This window comes from Etheostoma cragini, chromosome 12 (assembly GCF_013103735.1).
Source record: "Etheostoma cragini isolate CJK2018 chromosome 12, CSU_Ecrag_1.0, whole genome shotgun sequence".
In the NCBI taxonomy this organism is placed as follows: domain Eukaryota; kingdom Metazoa; phylum Chordata; class Actinopteri; order Perciformes; family Percidae; genus Etheostoma; species Etheostoma cragini.
Genome location: NC_048418.1, coordinates 18278578 through 18295403, shown reverse-complemented (window position 1 = coordinate 18295403; position 16826 = coordinate 18278578). Strand labels below are relative to the sequence as shown.

The 16826-nt window shown below is 39.5% G+C and overlaps 2 protein-coding genes across 9 annotated transcripts in view; both read right to left on the bottom strand.

Moving 5' to 3' along the window:
• pask (PAS domain containing serine/threonine kinase) overlaps positions 1-5373 on the bottom strand; it is a 13051-nt gene extending 7678 nt beyond the window's left edge. The window contains exons 1-8 of one of the 2 annotated variants that reach the window (XM_034886779.1): positions 5363-5373; positions 3208-4307; positions 2816-3028; positions 2261-2490; positions 1978-2148; positions 1176-1310; positions 843-977; positions 226-463 (exon numbers count right to left, since the gene is read on the bottom strand). In XM_034886779.1, the coding sequence (XP_034742670.1) occupies positions 226-463; positions 843-977; positions 1176-1310; positions 1978-2148; positions 2261-2490; positions 2816-3011 (1105 nt within the window). In that variant the 5' untranslated portion in view covers positions 3012-3028; positions 3208-4307; positions 5363-5373. Of the gene's footprint in view, positions 1-225; positions 464-842; positions 978-1175; positions 1311-1977; positions 2149-2260; positions 2491-2815; positions 3029-3207; positions 4562-5362 lie in introns of those variants that run through there. The other variant, XM_034886781.1, reaches the window with a different exon arrangement.
• The window catches only part of kcnab1b (potassium voltage-gated channel, shaker-related subfamily, beta member 1 b), a 42388-nt gene continuing 30157 nt past the window's right edge, over positions 4596-16826 (bottom strand). For all 7 annotated transcript variants that reach the window (XM_034886885.1, XM_034886890.1, XM_034886888.1 and 4 more), the window contains 7 exons: positions 13722-13808; positions 8222-8307; positions 6645-6765; positions 6446-6540; positions 6184-6304; positions 5939-6027; positions 4596-5857 (listed from right to left, as the gene is read on the bottom strand). In XM_034886885.1, the coding sequence (XP_034742776.1) occupies positions 5768-5857; positions 5939-6027; positions 6184-6304; positions 6446-6540; positions 6645-6765; positions 8222-8307; positions 13722-13808 (689 nt within the window). In that variant the 3' untranslated portion in view covers positions 4596-5767. The remainder of the gene's footprint in view (positions 5858-5938; positions 6028-6183; positions 6305-6445; positions 6541-6644; positions 6766-8221; positions 8308-13721; positions 13809-16826) is intronic.

The following is a 16826-nucleotide window of genomic DNA, read 5'->3' as shown; positions in this document are numbered from 1 at the left end:
TTTTGGAAAAAGGCTGCAATGAAACAAAGAGTGAAAAATTTAAAGGGGTCTGAATACTTTCCGTACCCACTGTATAAGAGTATATAAGGCTGACAACTATATACTGCAGGATGTTTAGTGCTTAGGCAGCATAATACACCAGTTTCTCATGAATAATATTGAGTGATTTTAAATCCCTCTCTGACCTAGTATTAGGTCCCTTAAAAAAACAACTTTACACCTTACCTGGGGATGGTACTCCAGGGTTTGAGCCTTCTGACTTGCACACAGAGGAGGGGAGAGGAGAGCATGGCTGACTGTCTTGTGCATCTGTTCTGCCGAGACTCTTTATTGGACAGGTGCAGCCAGTCCCATTCTTTTGGTGTTGGGGCTTACGACATAGCACTGCCCCCTGAAGTTTGACACGCAGCGGGACTGATGCACCCCCTCTGCTTTTACCCCACACTCTCTGAACTCTCAGCATCTAAGAGAAGGAAGTCAAAGATGAGAGACTTACAGAGTCTGTTGTCTTACGTAACACGTTGCGGGATATCCTTTCTCATCCCTTTATTCCTGAACTGTCTAAGAAGGCCTTTGTTAAACCAAACTTTAAAACGAAGCTTAAAGTGCCCATATTATGAAAAAGATCTTTTTTTCTGGGATTTGGAGTGTTATTTTGCACGGCTGTAGCTAAAACAGAGATCTGCAGCAATGTGCAGTACTACAAAAATTTGACCATGTTAACCTATTCTTGTACAACCTCAAAATACAATCATGAGCATAAATGAGCATTATATGGGCACTTTAAGAAAGGGAGCTTACCTTAACTGAGTGGGATGATTTTGGCTGTGAAGTGTACTTACTTTGGGCAACGTATTACTGTGCAGGGGGATTTGTAAGGAGGGGATTAGCTCCTTTACAGACATCCCTTTTAACTCGTCTGGGTGGTGGTATCCATGGAAATGGGCAAACGCCAAGTCACAGGTTAGGACATTGCCCTAGAAATGAATTAAATGGGTTAGGAAATAGTCTATAGTAATAGTAGTCTATAACCAAGCATGTAATTGAAGATAAAATAGGAGTAATACCAATGACTTGTAAAGACATTTTTTAAGACAGGAAAGCAGGAATTCTCATGACTAATGCAACCAAAAACAATAAATCCCACTACTTAGGCTAAATGATGACATACTTACATCTTGTGAAATGGACAAAAAGGCAGATACCCTTTCCACACTTTCCATCATGACAAGCCAGTGCTCCTCATTTTGTGACCGTCTGTAGGTGCACACTGACATTGGCATGTCTCCAGATAAAGTCACAACATCTACCTACAGAAAAAGTACCCCGTTAAACATACAAACACAGTCTTAAACTTAATATTCAAGTTTTTTAGTCAGCAATAATTGGCTCTGTACTATTGAATATACCACATCCTCATTTACCATTAAAGATAAAAGAGTACTCACACTCACTTACTGCAAAACCTCTATTCAGTCTTCTCCCTTCCTGAAAAGACTACTCAGTATTAAGGCTATCTAACTCTTCCATAATAGCACCTATCCTTAAGCAATCTGCATCCTAAATGCTTCACTGGTTGTATAAATGAGCACACACAATTTAACTTGTTAAAGCAACACCAAAGCCATTTACTTCTTCGCTCCCCCTACAGGTTGGAAGCGACATTACAGCTGGTTATAGCCGGTAAAAAGCAGCAAAGCTAATGCAGAAGTGCTGTTCACCCTGCTACAAGTTGATAAACCACTGAAATGATTTTAGAAACATTATTTTTAGGTCCAAATAATCTTTGGTTTTGCTTAAAGGGTATGGTGCACTATTGTATTTATTGTATTGTTACTTTATTGTAATTGTGGCAGTGTGTTGTTGTGTGTACAATGTAATTATATGTTTTGTTGTTGTTGAGCACACCAAAACACATTCTAAAACAACTGTGGTTAAGAATATGGCAATAAATTATGTACTCTTAAAGTTTCATACCACTTTTCCAGACACAGCCGCAACAGTTCCATCCAGAAGTAGAACATCTTCTTCCAATGCTTCCTCAAGGACCTGACTGGTTTTCTTCAAGATACAGGACAGCTTTTTTCCAATAAGCTCAGTGGTGCTGCACTCAAACAATTTGCAGGCCTGTTCATTTGCTGACAAAATCTGAAAAATGAAGACAAAACTCATTAACACAAACAGCATATGCTCTACTTGCATTATTGTTTGACCAATTTTGCTCAGCCGACACTTCTGACATTAAGCACACACACAGTACCTCTCTGGTTTTATGGTCGACAGTAAGAATGACTTTGTTTGGGTTGAGGGCAGCTGGATACCCCAACAGGTCAAAATCTCCAGAGACTAGCTGACTGAACAAGCTTTCCTCTGTCTCTGACAAAGTGGACGGGTGGGGCAGGGAGACAGCAGAAATGTGAGAGTCAGGAAGTAAACTAGAGATTTGGAGGTCTCTTGCTGCGACAGAAGTGAAAACATCCAAACCTTCACCTGTATGCAATGAATAGGGGACAGATTAAAAAAAAAAAGTTTTGTCATCCTTACAATTAGGGCTGCAATTAATGATTATTTTCATATTTGCACGAGGAGACTTAAATTAGCTTGTTTCATTTAAAAAATCTGAAGTCCTAAACTCAAATATAGTTAACTTACTTTTATCAAGGAAACATAAATCTTGGTGGTTTTTGGTAGATAAATTAAACTGTTGCGGACTCAGTGTTTGTAAACTGTGTGTGTGTGTGTGTGTGTGTGTGTGTGTGATTATTAATTTCAGCTCTAACGTTTCTCACGATTAATACCAAACAGTTACACTCACCTCTCAAGTAACCAGGATAATCACGACGTTGCAGTGTCTTCTTGTACAACGGTGTCTGAGTACATGGGTAGGATTTATTTAGGTCGAAGTCATCATCCAGGAGATCAGAGGTGAGGTTCGGCATTCCACAAATAGTGTCTCTTTTAAGTCTGCTGCTTTGGCTCACCCCAAAATGAGCCTCTGTCGACAGCGACATTGCTGTTGGTTATCTAGCTAGGATTGACAATGATTGACCCATAGAGAGATAATTAATAGATTGCCGAATTACAGGTTAGCTGGTTACAACAGGATCAGCTAACAGAGAAACTGTTTTATTAATAACATTTGAGTTGTTCGGCAACATAAACGTTATTAGTGTCTAAATTGGAGATCAAGTCCAAAACAACACTCACCCCAAGAAGTAGAAGGAAACTGTGCGGCGTGTTTCCAACAAGGGAACAGCAACAGATAAAATGCACTTCAGTTTCAGTTGACGCTAGTTGACAAGGTAACGTTACCTCCCTCGCGCTTTCTGGCTAATTAGCTAGCAATCTGCTAACATTACTTCACTTGTAACAAAGCGATGCCGTCCGGTGTTTGGTTCTGAAACTGCAGGGTTGCCGCTACAATTTCAACGACTTAATTCCGAGCTGACGTTACCGTTGCGTTGCACAACTTTGACACCATTCCAGCAGGTTAGTTAAGGGAAAAAAGAAGACTTTATTTTATTTATACCATTTCACATTATCTAGCAGGGGTTCCTTGTTTTTGTAAACCGCGGTCTTCGAGCGGCAGCCGACAGTCACGGAAGGAAGTCACGTAAAGCCAATCAAATATCACGCCTCTAAACAAGAACACTTCATTGGATGATTCACCGGAAACGCCCGCCTTTGTTTCCATAGAAACATGTCACAAAACAAAATAGGAAAACTTAGGAAAAAAAGCCGGCGTAGACTATACTTTTCACAAGTCAAAAAAATAATTCACACATTATTTTATTATAAAAGAGGAAGACAAGGACTAATCCCAACAGCAAACAACAGTAACTATGGAAAAATATTTCAAGAACAGATATAAAACTTCTTTTTTTCTTTTTCTTTTTTTTAATATTTATGGTTTCAAGTCACAGGTGTTTTTTAATGCCAAACAGTAAGTCTACTCTAGCTTTGTTATTTCAATTTGTAAGGGGCAACTATAAGAAGGCATAGAAAATTACTACAGACCTTTTAAAACATATCACATGATTATAAGTTCTTTATTTGTATGTACAAATCTGATGAAGGGCATCAAAACCTATTTGAACAGACACAACCTAACAAAGATTATCCTATTATGTAAAACTGACATCTGAGAGAAGTTGGGTAAGAGTTCCAAGTGCAATGACTCTAGGCAGCCATATTGTTGTATTTATTTTGTGAGCATTTAAAGTCCTTTTAGTAGCTCTACATGGCTTTGTTTGTCAAATTCAAAACCTTCCCCCCAGGAAGATCATCTCCCCAACTTAAACTTGAGACTTCAACTTGCCACAACACAGACTAAAATTCAACAAATCAGACATTATCTTTACTGACAGAAAGTCTGACATAGTCCAAACTAAAATGAGAAGGGGCACAATAAGGAAATACACTATGCTGTACTTTTGCATAAGTGAAAAAAAATAAAATAAAAAGCTTATTCTGACATAGCTGCTTAATAAGGGAACATAATAAATATAAGAGTTAGTACAGCTGTTTAACATATTTTAGTTTAAGTTAGCTCTCATTGTATTAGCGACAACATTGTTGTTGTTAACAATTTCTTAAATCCAGTATTGAAATAATTAATCACGTTAACAGGCCAGCTCCAGCTGCAATGGTAAGTGTGAGCATATCATCCAGTCTGCTGAGAACAGGCCCAATTACATACTGTATGTCATCATCGATTTTTTTTGTTCACATCACAAACATCTAGTAAGGTAGATTTCTGTAACATTAGGTACATTTTGATACACGTTATTTTTTTTCATGTATTTACTGCACTGCCATAAGCCTATGTGCTACATCCTAGACCAACAATCTTCAACAAAGGGGCCCGGACCCTTAGGGGGTCCTCAGAGTTACTGCAGGGGGCCCCCAATTATTGTTTATTCACTTAAAAAAAGTTCAAAAGTTAATGTATGAGAATATACATAAACATGAGTTCAACATAATATTAGCAAAGATAAATCGCCCTATTTGTGATCTGTTTTTAAATGTACAAAATGTTGATGATGCTTATTGGCCTGTAGGTAAGGTAGCCATACGCAGATACAATTAAGCTTAAGGATTCACTGTGCTACATGTATGTTTAACATTTAAACATGATATACAAATATATAAATTTCAAAAATTATTTGAATAGATTAGTCTTGTATGTACCACAAAAGGCCACCCTACACATTATTGTAGGCCCAGTTTAACTCAATTTCATAAAATATGTAGTCCCTATGTATGTCCCTGCTCCATCTCTCTTTCAGCTAAGGGGTCCTTGGTCTAAAAAACGTTCTAGACAGTAAGTGCCTTTTCAGTTTCATTTTCTTGATAAAATGACAAGCTTTTTGATAACTGGCACACACACAAGCTGACAATCCGCTTGAGTTTAATTGTGCAGTAATCTAATCTATTATTTTGTTACTTAAAAATTTTAAGCTCCAAGAGAGAGAATTTTGCTCCAAAAATCATCTCACTGGATCTTCTAACTGTTGTTCAGTCCAGTGGCAGATGCTATATAGCTATAGCATGCATTTTTTGTCAAGTAGCTCACTTCAGAATGAGTTGGTTCAGTACTGGTTGCTCTTCATACAGATAAGAAGCCAAGCAGAACACTTTACACAGTCACACATACACGCCATATGTGCACACAAGCAAAAGTTGGGCACGCACTATGGTGCAATGGCTGTGAGAATTGAGCTCTGATAAGTTTTTTCAAGCATAGTTCACTAAAACAGGGTGCATCCTAATGGTTGTAGTCCTTCTTGCTGTGAGGACGATTTCCCAGTATATTATCCACTTCTGAAGCAATACCTGCTGTCATCTTTGGAATTACCTGCGTGCACAAAACAAAGAAAGACTGGTGTTCGACGAGGCCAAATAATGAATTAGTGTTTATATTATTTAGGCTTCATACCTGAATGGCTCCCAGATTCTCTGTTAGTTGGCTTGGATTGGAGGATCCCAGCAGCACTGAGCTGACTCCTTCGTTCCTCAGGCACCAAGCTAAGGATCAGGGATAGGAGGAGTTAGGATAAGCGGTATCAATGTATCAGACAGTATGTAGAGAAATGCTAAATTTGGTCATGAGAAACATTTTCTTTGTCCGCTCTCACAGGAATGGAAGGTTTAGAGTCTTATGATGTTCATATTGTCCCTTACCTATGGCTAGCTGTGGCAAAGTACAACCAAGCTTCTCCGCAATGTGAGCCAGTTCCTTCAGCTTGGCTTGTTGTTTTCGCCCATCCTCACTCATTACTTTTTCTCTCAACCACTGGTATGGCTAGAGGAGCAGTAAAAGAACAAGCAGAAATAACTTGACCCAGATTATGTTTTATTGTAGGTACTGTGCTTGTTGGATAAAAGTGAAAAGGTTGAAACATATGGATACTAGGCAGGTGGTCAAAATAAATTTAAGCTGTACCTTCATTGAGGCCCTGGAGGATTCTGGGATACCGTTCTCGTACTTCCCAGTGATGATTCCACAGGCCAAAGGTGACCAAGATACCACACCCACACCTGAGATAGAACAGTCATCAATGAACAACATAATACAGAATCTATCACAGCCCTAAATCTATTCACAAATGTTTGACTTTAGGAGAAGCCTAGTATAGCCTTACCTATCTTATGGTAGAGCTCTGGCAGCTGAGTCTCCACTTTATCCCTCTGGAAGAAGTGATACTCTGCCTGCTCACACACTGGTGGAATTAGATTAAACTGTCTGGCCACAGAGTATGCTTCCTAATTGAATGTGAAAAGGCAATTAAAAGAAAGAGAAGAAATGTTAAGGAGATGAGAAAAGATATGCAACACTGACCTTTATGTTTAGAGATGTAATTTGTAGGCATCTGACTTTGTAGTGGTAAGTTAGACTGCAAATTTAGTGGTAGTGGAATTGTAGTGGTAATTTAGAAAGCAAATTTGTTTTTAATTATGTTTCATGGTAAAATGTTCCCACAAGATGATTATAGGGATAGACAAAAAGTATTAAAGGTCCAAGGACATGCTGAGTTTTGGATGCTTTTATATAGGCCTTAGTGGTCTAATACTGTATCTGAAGTCTTTTTCCCAAAATTCAGCCTTGGTGCAGAATTACAGCCACTGGAGCCAGTCCCACAATGAGCTTTCCTTAGGATATGCCATTTCTTTGTCTGTAGCTTTAAATGCTATTGAGGAGGGGGGTGGCCTAGACCAACCGCCATGCTTCACTTAACTTTTAGTTAGCAATGATTAGGCTGTACCTATATTATTTCCTAACCATGGGGCGCAGAGCACTCTGCTCCCCGTCTCTGGAACTCATTACCCCCACGAACTCAGAAACATTGATTCATTCCCCCATTTCAAGTCTCAACTCATACACATCTTTTTTTAAACTGCCTATTCCACTTAAATGTCTATTGCTCTGCCTTTTCCGTTGTTTTGTTGTATAGTATTTGTTTTGCTGTTGTATAGTATTTGTTTTACTGTATAGTATTTGTTTTGCTGTTTTATTATGTATAGTATTTGTTTGGCTGTTTTTAATATATGAATACCCTGTGCGGCGTCCTAGCGTGCCGAGAAAGGCGCCTTTAGATAAAATGTATTATTATTAATATTATTATTATTATGTACCTACGCTCTACGCCTCTACAAGGTTCGGAATAATTCAGATTTCTTCTGGCACAGCTACTGGAAGACTTACAACTTTCAGACTGGTTGCTCACGTCACATCTATGTCAACTAGCTCAGTTGGAGGCTGCGCTGTAACGCTCAGATATCACAGGAAAAGTGCTTCTCATAGCCTTCACTGGTCTCCGTCCAGAGCAACAGGATCTGTTGGTCCATTTCTTTAACTGTCTATGGTTTGCAAGCCCGATGTCTCTCTCTTTCTCATGGAGGGGTCAAATTCTCTTGGCGGGCAAAGCAGAGAAAGGGGAGGACACCTTTGCCCGCATCACCTTTGAGGGGCAAGATTCAAGGTCTGGCCATCTGAGCTTTCATTTTCTCAAAGGCAGAGTAGGATACCCAGGGCTCGGTTTACACCTACCACCATCTCTAGCCACTGGGGGACCATAGGTAGGCTGGGGGAACTCATATTAACTGCAAACTAATAAAGTGAATTTTTCATGCCATTTGACCTTTAATAAATTGCCCAGTCCTAAATAGCTTCTTTTTTTTTTTTGTAAGGTTGCTTGTTACAAGATGCACAATAACTCACCATGATCTCCATGGCAGACCACCTGGATGTCCCCCAATACATAGACATCCCCTGGTTGATCACATGTGTCATTGCTCTCACTATCTCTGTAAAAACAAACACAAAAGAGCAGATGTTCATTGTCAATAACCAAACAGTGGATGGCGCCACAATTGCAATTTAGATAACCCATGCAGAGAAGACCATCTTCAAAACTCTACTTAAGGTCAATTTGCAACATCTTAACTTACATTATTTTCACATTATATACAAACAACAAACCCGGAGAATTAGACTCATTAGGTATTTTTCAGCACAATTCTCATAAAAGGCTTGACACAGCAAGGCTTGGAAGGCTCGGGTCCTTTTGAATTTAGAAGTACATAGTCTTTGTTTGGGATTATACTACTTACTGTGGCCAATTGCTGCAGGGGTTAAATGAAAAGACTCAGCCAAACTTGGCAGAGTGTTGCTTGTGCAGTTTGATTAACTATAGCTACAGCTGTACGGGTTAAAATCAGCCACAGTGGCCTTGCCACTTGGATGCAGCAAGGAAGTAGTGATGGGTGGAATAGTGGATAAGCAAAAATGTATTTAAGAAAAACTACTGTGAAGGAGTTTTTAACAAAGGACATCTCACACAGGAGGAGAAGTATTATTTTGAATGTGTGGTTGTTGTATGCTGTGCACAAATTCTCTAATTACTGAGGAAAACAGCAACATGGCGATAAAGCACTTTGAATGCAATAATGAAACATACATAACCGCAATGTCAAATTTGAATTTATTTTATTTACTTAAAATGTATTGCAGGAAAAGCCTCATTAAGATTACAAAAATCTCCTTTAACTAAGTGTCCTGGCCAAGAAAGGCAGCAGCACATGAAACCACATTTAAGACATGCAACATATGACAGTAACGTACAATGCAATTTCAGGTCACAGCATGAGTTTACCTAAAATAAGACTCAGGTCATCATTTCCCAGAGAAAATATGAAGTAGAGAGACTTAAAATGAGGGTGAAGAGAAGAGACCACAGCAGTGTGTGATTAAAAAGGAGTGTTTCCTTTTCATCAGTAATTCTCTTTCTGGACCAAAATGTAGCTCAGTAAGAGCCAGAGAGCATGTGTCTGTGTGTGTGTGTGTGTAGTGGAATAACAGTGCATCTGCTCCGTAAAGGAGGGAGGGATTTGGAAGGATGTAAAGACAGAGGGAGAAACTGAAAACCAAGTAGGAACTTCGGAGTGACAACTTGATCTACAGCAACAAACGTGCTTACCCACTGGCCAGTCTTGTTACAAGGCCCAGTGACTCATCAACTCCAACATCACCAGATGCCACAGCTATCCAGTGTAGATCATCAGCACCCCACTCACATAAGCCCACTGCAGGTTTTTAAGGAGGATAATGTGGGTGAAGTTGTGGCCACATGAACAGCATGTACTGTGTTAATACGCTCTTGAATGCATGGAATCGGTTAACAACTTACAGTAGATGAGAAGATCACTACCATTTTCATACCACCAAATATAATACAACATACACCATCTGTACAGTAAACACATAGGTATAACCAGCAGCCAGTTAGCTTGTTTAGCACAAAGGTTAGAAACAGAGGAACAGCAAGCCTTGCTCTATCTAACCCAAGAGTTTCGACTCTTCAATTTGTTTAGAAACAGATTTAACACACCTTTAGATAGAGCTTGGCTAGCTATTTACCCCCAGTTCAATTGTTTAGGCCTTTACTAAACTAAGCAAAGCATAGTTTCATATTTACCTACAGACATGAGGTGTCCATATTTTTGACTAACTCTCGTGTATACACATATTAATAACTATTCCTTTAATTCCCAATGTACTGGCACGCCATGCTTACCTGAAGATGAGAAAAAATAGCCATGTTGTTTGTAATTTAGTTTCTGAAAGAATTGTAATTTACTCTATAGAGAATATTGTTTGAAACTAATTACTAAATGTTTGATATGTTTGTTTTTGTGTGAGCACATACATGACATGTTGGTCAAGTCGTCCTTGAGACTTCTGTCAGCAGTAACACTCCAATGAGTTGCCACAATTTGGTCAACTTTGCCCAGCCGTGTGGACGAAAGCATTTATTTATTTATAATAATTTATATTCTGGACAGGTGTCTTTGTGGATGTTTGGGTGTCTATGTGAAAGTTGATTTATTGGGAGGTGATACTTATTTTGAAGCTAATGTTTATTCTCCTCATGCATATACACAGGGCAGCGACCAATTTGTCATACAACAGGAGAATTTCAATGGCTGATGAAGCCCTTTATCAGTTTTATAATCGTTGGACAGAAGGTTTTGAACATGCGGCCAAAAGGAAGATAAAAAATGAGGCCCTGAGTGGGTGAGACCATCTTGCATGCCACTCTTTATTGCTGAACATTTGATATCCTGGCACTTGAAGGAATATCCTGACTGGAAGGCTTGGGGTTTGTGTTTGGTCTGCTGTGGCGGGACCATTTCATTTGCTTTTGGCTGAAAGGGATTGTATTAAAGTTGATGTATTGATGCCATGTCTGGTCTTTTTCTTCTGCCTGTGTCCAATTCTTTATTCACTCTGTCCGCGGGGTTTTCATATTCAGTTGATTGATGGATTCAATTTGCAGCGCATTGCTCTGTCAAATAAAAAGGATGCTTACTGACTGGATAGCAACATTGTGCTACGATTTGGACAGTTTACTCTGCAGGCTATGGTATGCCTATTAAACTAGAGAGCACAGACCTCTGCCAAGAAATGCCCTATCTCGCAACGTAAGGTTCTATTGGCCCATGCTGCACACTTTGTTCTTCTGTAATCTTGCTGTCTGACAGACAGACAGACTGCACCAAAACATGACCCCCTTGGTGGAAGTAACTGAGTTGACAATGGCACAGATGCTTCTCCTTGAGGCCCATTCTCATGATATATGCTATAATGTAAGTGCTTTATGGACTACATTATTTGGCAACCTTTGAGATGAAATTCCAGCTAGGTTTTTAACCCCTCAGGGGAAAACGTCTAGTCTCATCACTCCTATAAGTGCCAGCTGCAACAGTAAAAAAGCAGTAGAGAAAATGAAAGTGGACTAAAAACCAGTAAAGGCAGGAGGAATATTTGTGAGACAAGTTGGTCCTGGATCCAAGCCAAAAGACAAAGCAAGTCAAGAACAAGTAGGGTGATCGTAACAAAGGGTGACTCTGCAGCCATGACATCACTTTTTCTGTCCCCAGGGGGACACATGTTGTCTAACAAAAAGTCATGAGCAGTTAAAGTCACAAGAACGAAATACCTTACACAATTTCTACACAAATGCATGCACACATACATTTAGTATTTCAATTTTAAGACATGAACTGCAATGCTTTAAATACGGTTTTAGGTGTGTGTGTTTTTATCAATCTCTTAGACATGTGAATAAGTCCAATGAACTGCAAATGCCCACAGAGATGTAGGAATACCACATTTTTGAATGTTGGCATTGCTACTATGTTCCCGATACCGATACTGGTATTGGTATCGCCCAAACCACTGGTATTGGTAAGTACTGGAGTTTATACACCGATCAGATACCACGTAAATCTAAATTAAAGTAGTTTATTTATGTTCTTTTTCCATTATAACTGACTGTCAGACTGGATAATAAAAGAAAGTTCTGTGACGTTCATTGTTTGTGTTTGTTCATGTGTCACAAAGAGTTAAACCTGAGCCAGACCAACAACAAAGATAGAAATCATATCCCATCCATACAGGGATAGTAGCATACAGTTGTTAAAACATAATAAAATATATGACACAATGGTGTTGGATCAGTACTGGTTATCGGACGATATGCAAGTTCAGGTATCAGAATCGGTATCGGGAAGCAAAAAATTGAAAGGAACCATCTCTAATTGCTACATTATCACCAATAGAAGCTGTTTAGAAAATCTTAGTCTTAGTTTTACGCGGGTCTGTACATGCAGCCCCACTCGCTCTCAAGTTGTTAAAAGTGACTGACAATCTATGCAGAGATTTATATCTGCGGCCTTGCTTTGCTGTAGACTAATTAAGGATGATGAAAATGTGCACAATGTTTTACACTGATTAAGGGAGCCACTGTGTTGCAGAGCTGCTGAAAGCAAAACAGCCTATCTATCGTTATCTGTGTCTGCGTTGGTCTCTGTGCAGTTTTGATCAACTAATCTATCAATCAGATTAGACTTCTCTACATCCGTTGTCAATTGTGAATTAACTTCTGTAGAGTATATCTGCAGAGACAGTGTACAACCAGTGACACCAAGGCCCCGGGAACAATAAATATGACAGATTGGCCTCTCACAGTCTGCTGGTTCACAGCACTCATGGGGGGCAAAGATGAAAGACAGAAAAAGACAAAGAAAAATATTCCAGTGAGCCCAGTGGTACTCCATCCTCAGCCAAATACTACCTGGGACGAGGATTGGATTAGTCTGGAATAACAGTAAATTCCAGGATAACTAACTCACATCACTGTTTAATTAGCGAAACAACAAGAACCTTTGAGCTAGCAAGGTCCATGCTGAAATAGGTTTTGAAGAAAATGTGTATTGTACAACAAGGCAGGCCAGCTTGGTTCTTTTGGGTAATGATTGTAAAGATTTACAAAAAATTTGTTTACGCATTTACTTTCTCCAACAGGGACATTTTAGGACCGATTGGTGGGGATTGCTGTGGGCAAATTACACATGCAGAGATACACTGGTAAGATTAACCACGTATCCAACTAACTTAAATAGGTCACATTACTGTTTTGTGTAAACAGTTAACTTTATTTAATGTGGCGTTTTCTTTAGCTGGGTGCAAATGTTCCACCAGAATAAGTTCCTTCCCAGGACTATTTTTGCAGGATGATTGGTTTAAAGAAATGCAAACAAGCCAGAGGGTTTTTTTCTTCTATCTTCTTGCCAGACCTTACTTCACAGGGCTGTGGAGATTGGATAAAAGAGTGGCCCAAGTATCTATGATTGCCACCTCACAAAGTAGAAGTAATTGAGGAAGAAACTGGACATGCTTAAAAGAAATAAATGGTCACATGAAGTAGATGTGTGGGAAAGGCAGCAGAGTGTTGAAGCAATAGAGAGCGCACAGTAGGGCTTGTATCCAGTGAGACCAGCCCAAAAATACACCAGCTACCCCCTGGGGGGCCAGATAATCCTGTTGAAGAACATGGAGGGCTGGGAGCAGGAGTAGCTCAGAGACCCTGTGGAAACTAGTGATCCCACAGAGACAGAAAGAGAAAGAGAGGGAGAGTGATTGACTAAAATAGAGGATGAGAGAGGAGACAAAATTGTCAGATTACTTAAAACATATGTGCATGTCAGAGGGACTAACACAGTCCACCTCAAAGACAAACCCCTTTGGTCAACGGCAAAGGTCACCAGTCCAGCGAGGACAGCAGTCAGCATTTATCCCCATCTCATGTTACAGAACAACATTGTTCCTATTTTATTTGTCCCTAGCAAATCCCCATGTCTGGTTAGCCATTACTCACCCTCCATGGGAGTGTTGCTGTCTGGCCGGTTGGCAAAAACCACATCCACATACTCAAGTTGCATCCTCTGGAGGGAGCCCTTTAAACCTGAAGTGAGAGGAGAGGAGAGAAGATGTTGAGAAAACTATAAGTCAGCATATCTGCTGTTGTGCCAATAGATGTTACTAACCATGGAAGTAACACACCAAAAGAAATATTTCAAAAAAAGGGTCATTTGACACACTTATAAATAAGGATTCAACATAGCCCACATCAGCCCTGAGTGTCACCCTATTACTAATACATACTTCTCCTAATATCAGTGGACCAAGAAGACTTAGTATCATTTAGACATGCTAGCGAGTGGAAAATGTTGTCCCTTGACACCTTTCGACACTGTTATGTATATTAACTCTATTTGCTAAACTTGGATTGTTTGCAGCTTGCATTAACCTGCAACAACCACATTTTCTTCCACCAACCAATACTGATTCTAGCTGTTTTAACTTAAATATGTATGATGGTGTCCAGCTCCATGTGTTCAAGACAGATTTTTTTCATTTAAACAATGGCATCATTTAAAGAGCAAATAAGGTGAGTTAGATCCTGGGGGATTTAAAGTCAACATGTTCATTAAAATGGCAAAGTGACAGTTAACCACATGTGACTCAAGGCCCGCCAGCTGCATCTGGCCTGGCCCATCTTTTGATCCCGCTCGCTCATGAATCGGAGTTGTCATTTTCCGTCTGGTTTACCTTGTAGGGGTCATGGTTTTGGGACTACAAGTCCCATTTGCAACAACTAAATACTGAATTGTGTGCAATGAAAATAATGTTTTTATCACCTCAAAACTGTTTAAACTAATTTATTCAAATAGCTAAATAAGTTCTCAAATATTAAATTAAAAACTGTAAAAATGTGTTCCTTAAGGTGCACTCCTGGTTTCAGCCTCAGCTTGCCAGCCTCCTTTTGAAGAACATACGAACACTGGAGGATGCTCTTGCCAGTAAAATATGGGAAACATCTCCTTGTAAAAGTCATTTTTTGCCACATGCATTTCAGAATAACATCCTCTCTCTCTTCCATAGATACATTGGTGGCAGTGTTGGAGAGGGATACTCTTGTGGGGACTAAAGTGCTTTTGTTTGCTGTGTGGCGCTTGGCACGGGCTCCCAGGAAGCAGCTGCAGCCCATACCCTAGAGCAAATGCAGAGTGCTAATCTAAGGCCCCATGAAGTGGCATATAATGCCGTTTCAGACTATTTCATAAATTACTGAGTGAATAACGATGATTGACTGAGTGCTCGTTTTTAAAGAAGAAAAACATCTGTGGAATTTTAGTTGGATATCACAGTGTCTGCAGTATAAAATCACAGCAAAACAACAATACAAGGGATACAATTTCCATCAATTGCACATGCCCATCTACATCTATCTACATCAGAGAAGTGCACGTATATAAAAGTATATAAAAGGGATAATCAACAAGAAGCATAGCATATTTCAGGTGGTGTTAAGGACTTTAATGGACAGGTGGACAAAGAAACGGCGGTGCCTGAGGACCTGGCTGTTGTCTCTCTCTGTAACTGACAGTTAGGCAGGTTAAGCCAAGTCTCAGAAGTTTTCTTTTTCAGTTTCATCACTGAATCGTATTGGCTTTATGGCCAGCAAAAGGTAAAGCTGTTGTTAGGCTGGAGGTCATGAAGCAGGTTTTGTTAATATTTTTTTTTCAAAGCAGATATTTTGACTTGTTGTAGCAGGAAAAGCACAGGTGTAAGTCCTAACATCAATGAATGGTTCCACTCTAATAAAAAGTCCCAACAGTGAGCATGCATGCAATAAAGCAGTAAATGAACACCTGCTCGGAATTCGGCCATTGCTTGTGAGTTTAGCTACAGCTGTGTGTTTCCTGCCACAGCATGGATATTAAAATGTATTTTGTGTTCTGACACAGCACTACCATGAATTCAAAATGCAAAGCGTTTTATCTCTTTCTTTTTTAACTAAAGCATGACTAGGTAACTTTTGAGAGAAGACATAAGACATTCTGGTGGCCAATGGTAGTTAAGTATTTGGCACTATTGAGTCAGTGTGCTGTCTTTATGAATCTTGGCCCTTTGCTGGCCCTGTACAGCTGTAGTAGTACTAGTTTTGCATTTAGCACTATGTTAAAACTATCACAATTTAGCCAGAGTGGCAAGTTTTCTGGACTGGACTCCTGAAAACTGGACTCTTTAGTGAAATAGTGAATATGGTATACCTACTTACACATACAAGAAGTGACTGAGAGTAAATGCAAGTTGTCTTGCTGGCCTTTTCCTTGTTCAAATATGGAATTTGATATATACCGTGTTTAAAAAAAAGGACCTTACACATTGCTTATCATTGAAACACTAGATTGATAACTGATTCATATTCTTTAGATCTATGGGTAACGTTGCTGTCAAAAATTCTTAGTTGTCCCTTATGCACAGCTACTATACCATCTTTTTCAGTGCAAAAATAGTCTTTATATTTGATTCAAAAGAATTTTAAAAAGGTTAATCAGTGTCAAGCTGAGTTCATACCACTATCTTCTGTTAAGTAGATCAATGTGGAAAAATCCCTGCATCTGTCTAAACCTTGATCCTTGTTACATAACTGAATGCTGTTTTGATATGTGAAGGAGGAACCAAAAAACTCAAAGCTGAGAGGATAATAAAAAAGAAGACAGATGCGCTCACTTCTATTTCTCTGGCTCAGCTTTCAGTATTTGTTGCAAGGGAAACACTGTACATCAAGGAGAGGATAAGAGATGGCAAAACAGTACTGTAAGCAGATCAGCCCCCCCCCTTGTTTTCTTTTTTTCAGACACAGAGAAGACTAGATGAAAGATGAAAAGCAAACACAGGAGACTGTCACAAAGGAGGACAGCAGAGTAATGGAGAGACATGTCAAAAGACACTCTTGTGCTCTCGAGTATGTGTGAGGGTGCAAAGCAGATTAATGCCAGAGGCTTCATCATTGCCCGCTAATCCAAGCTGAGATATACGCTTTCCCCACCGCTGTTCCAATGATTTATTCCTTCCTCTGTCACTTGAACTCCCCGGAAACACCCATTACATGGATCCTAATCTGAGCATCCCA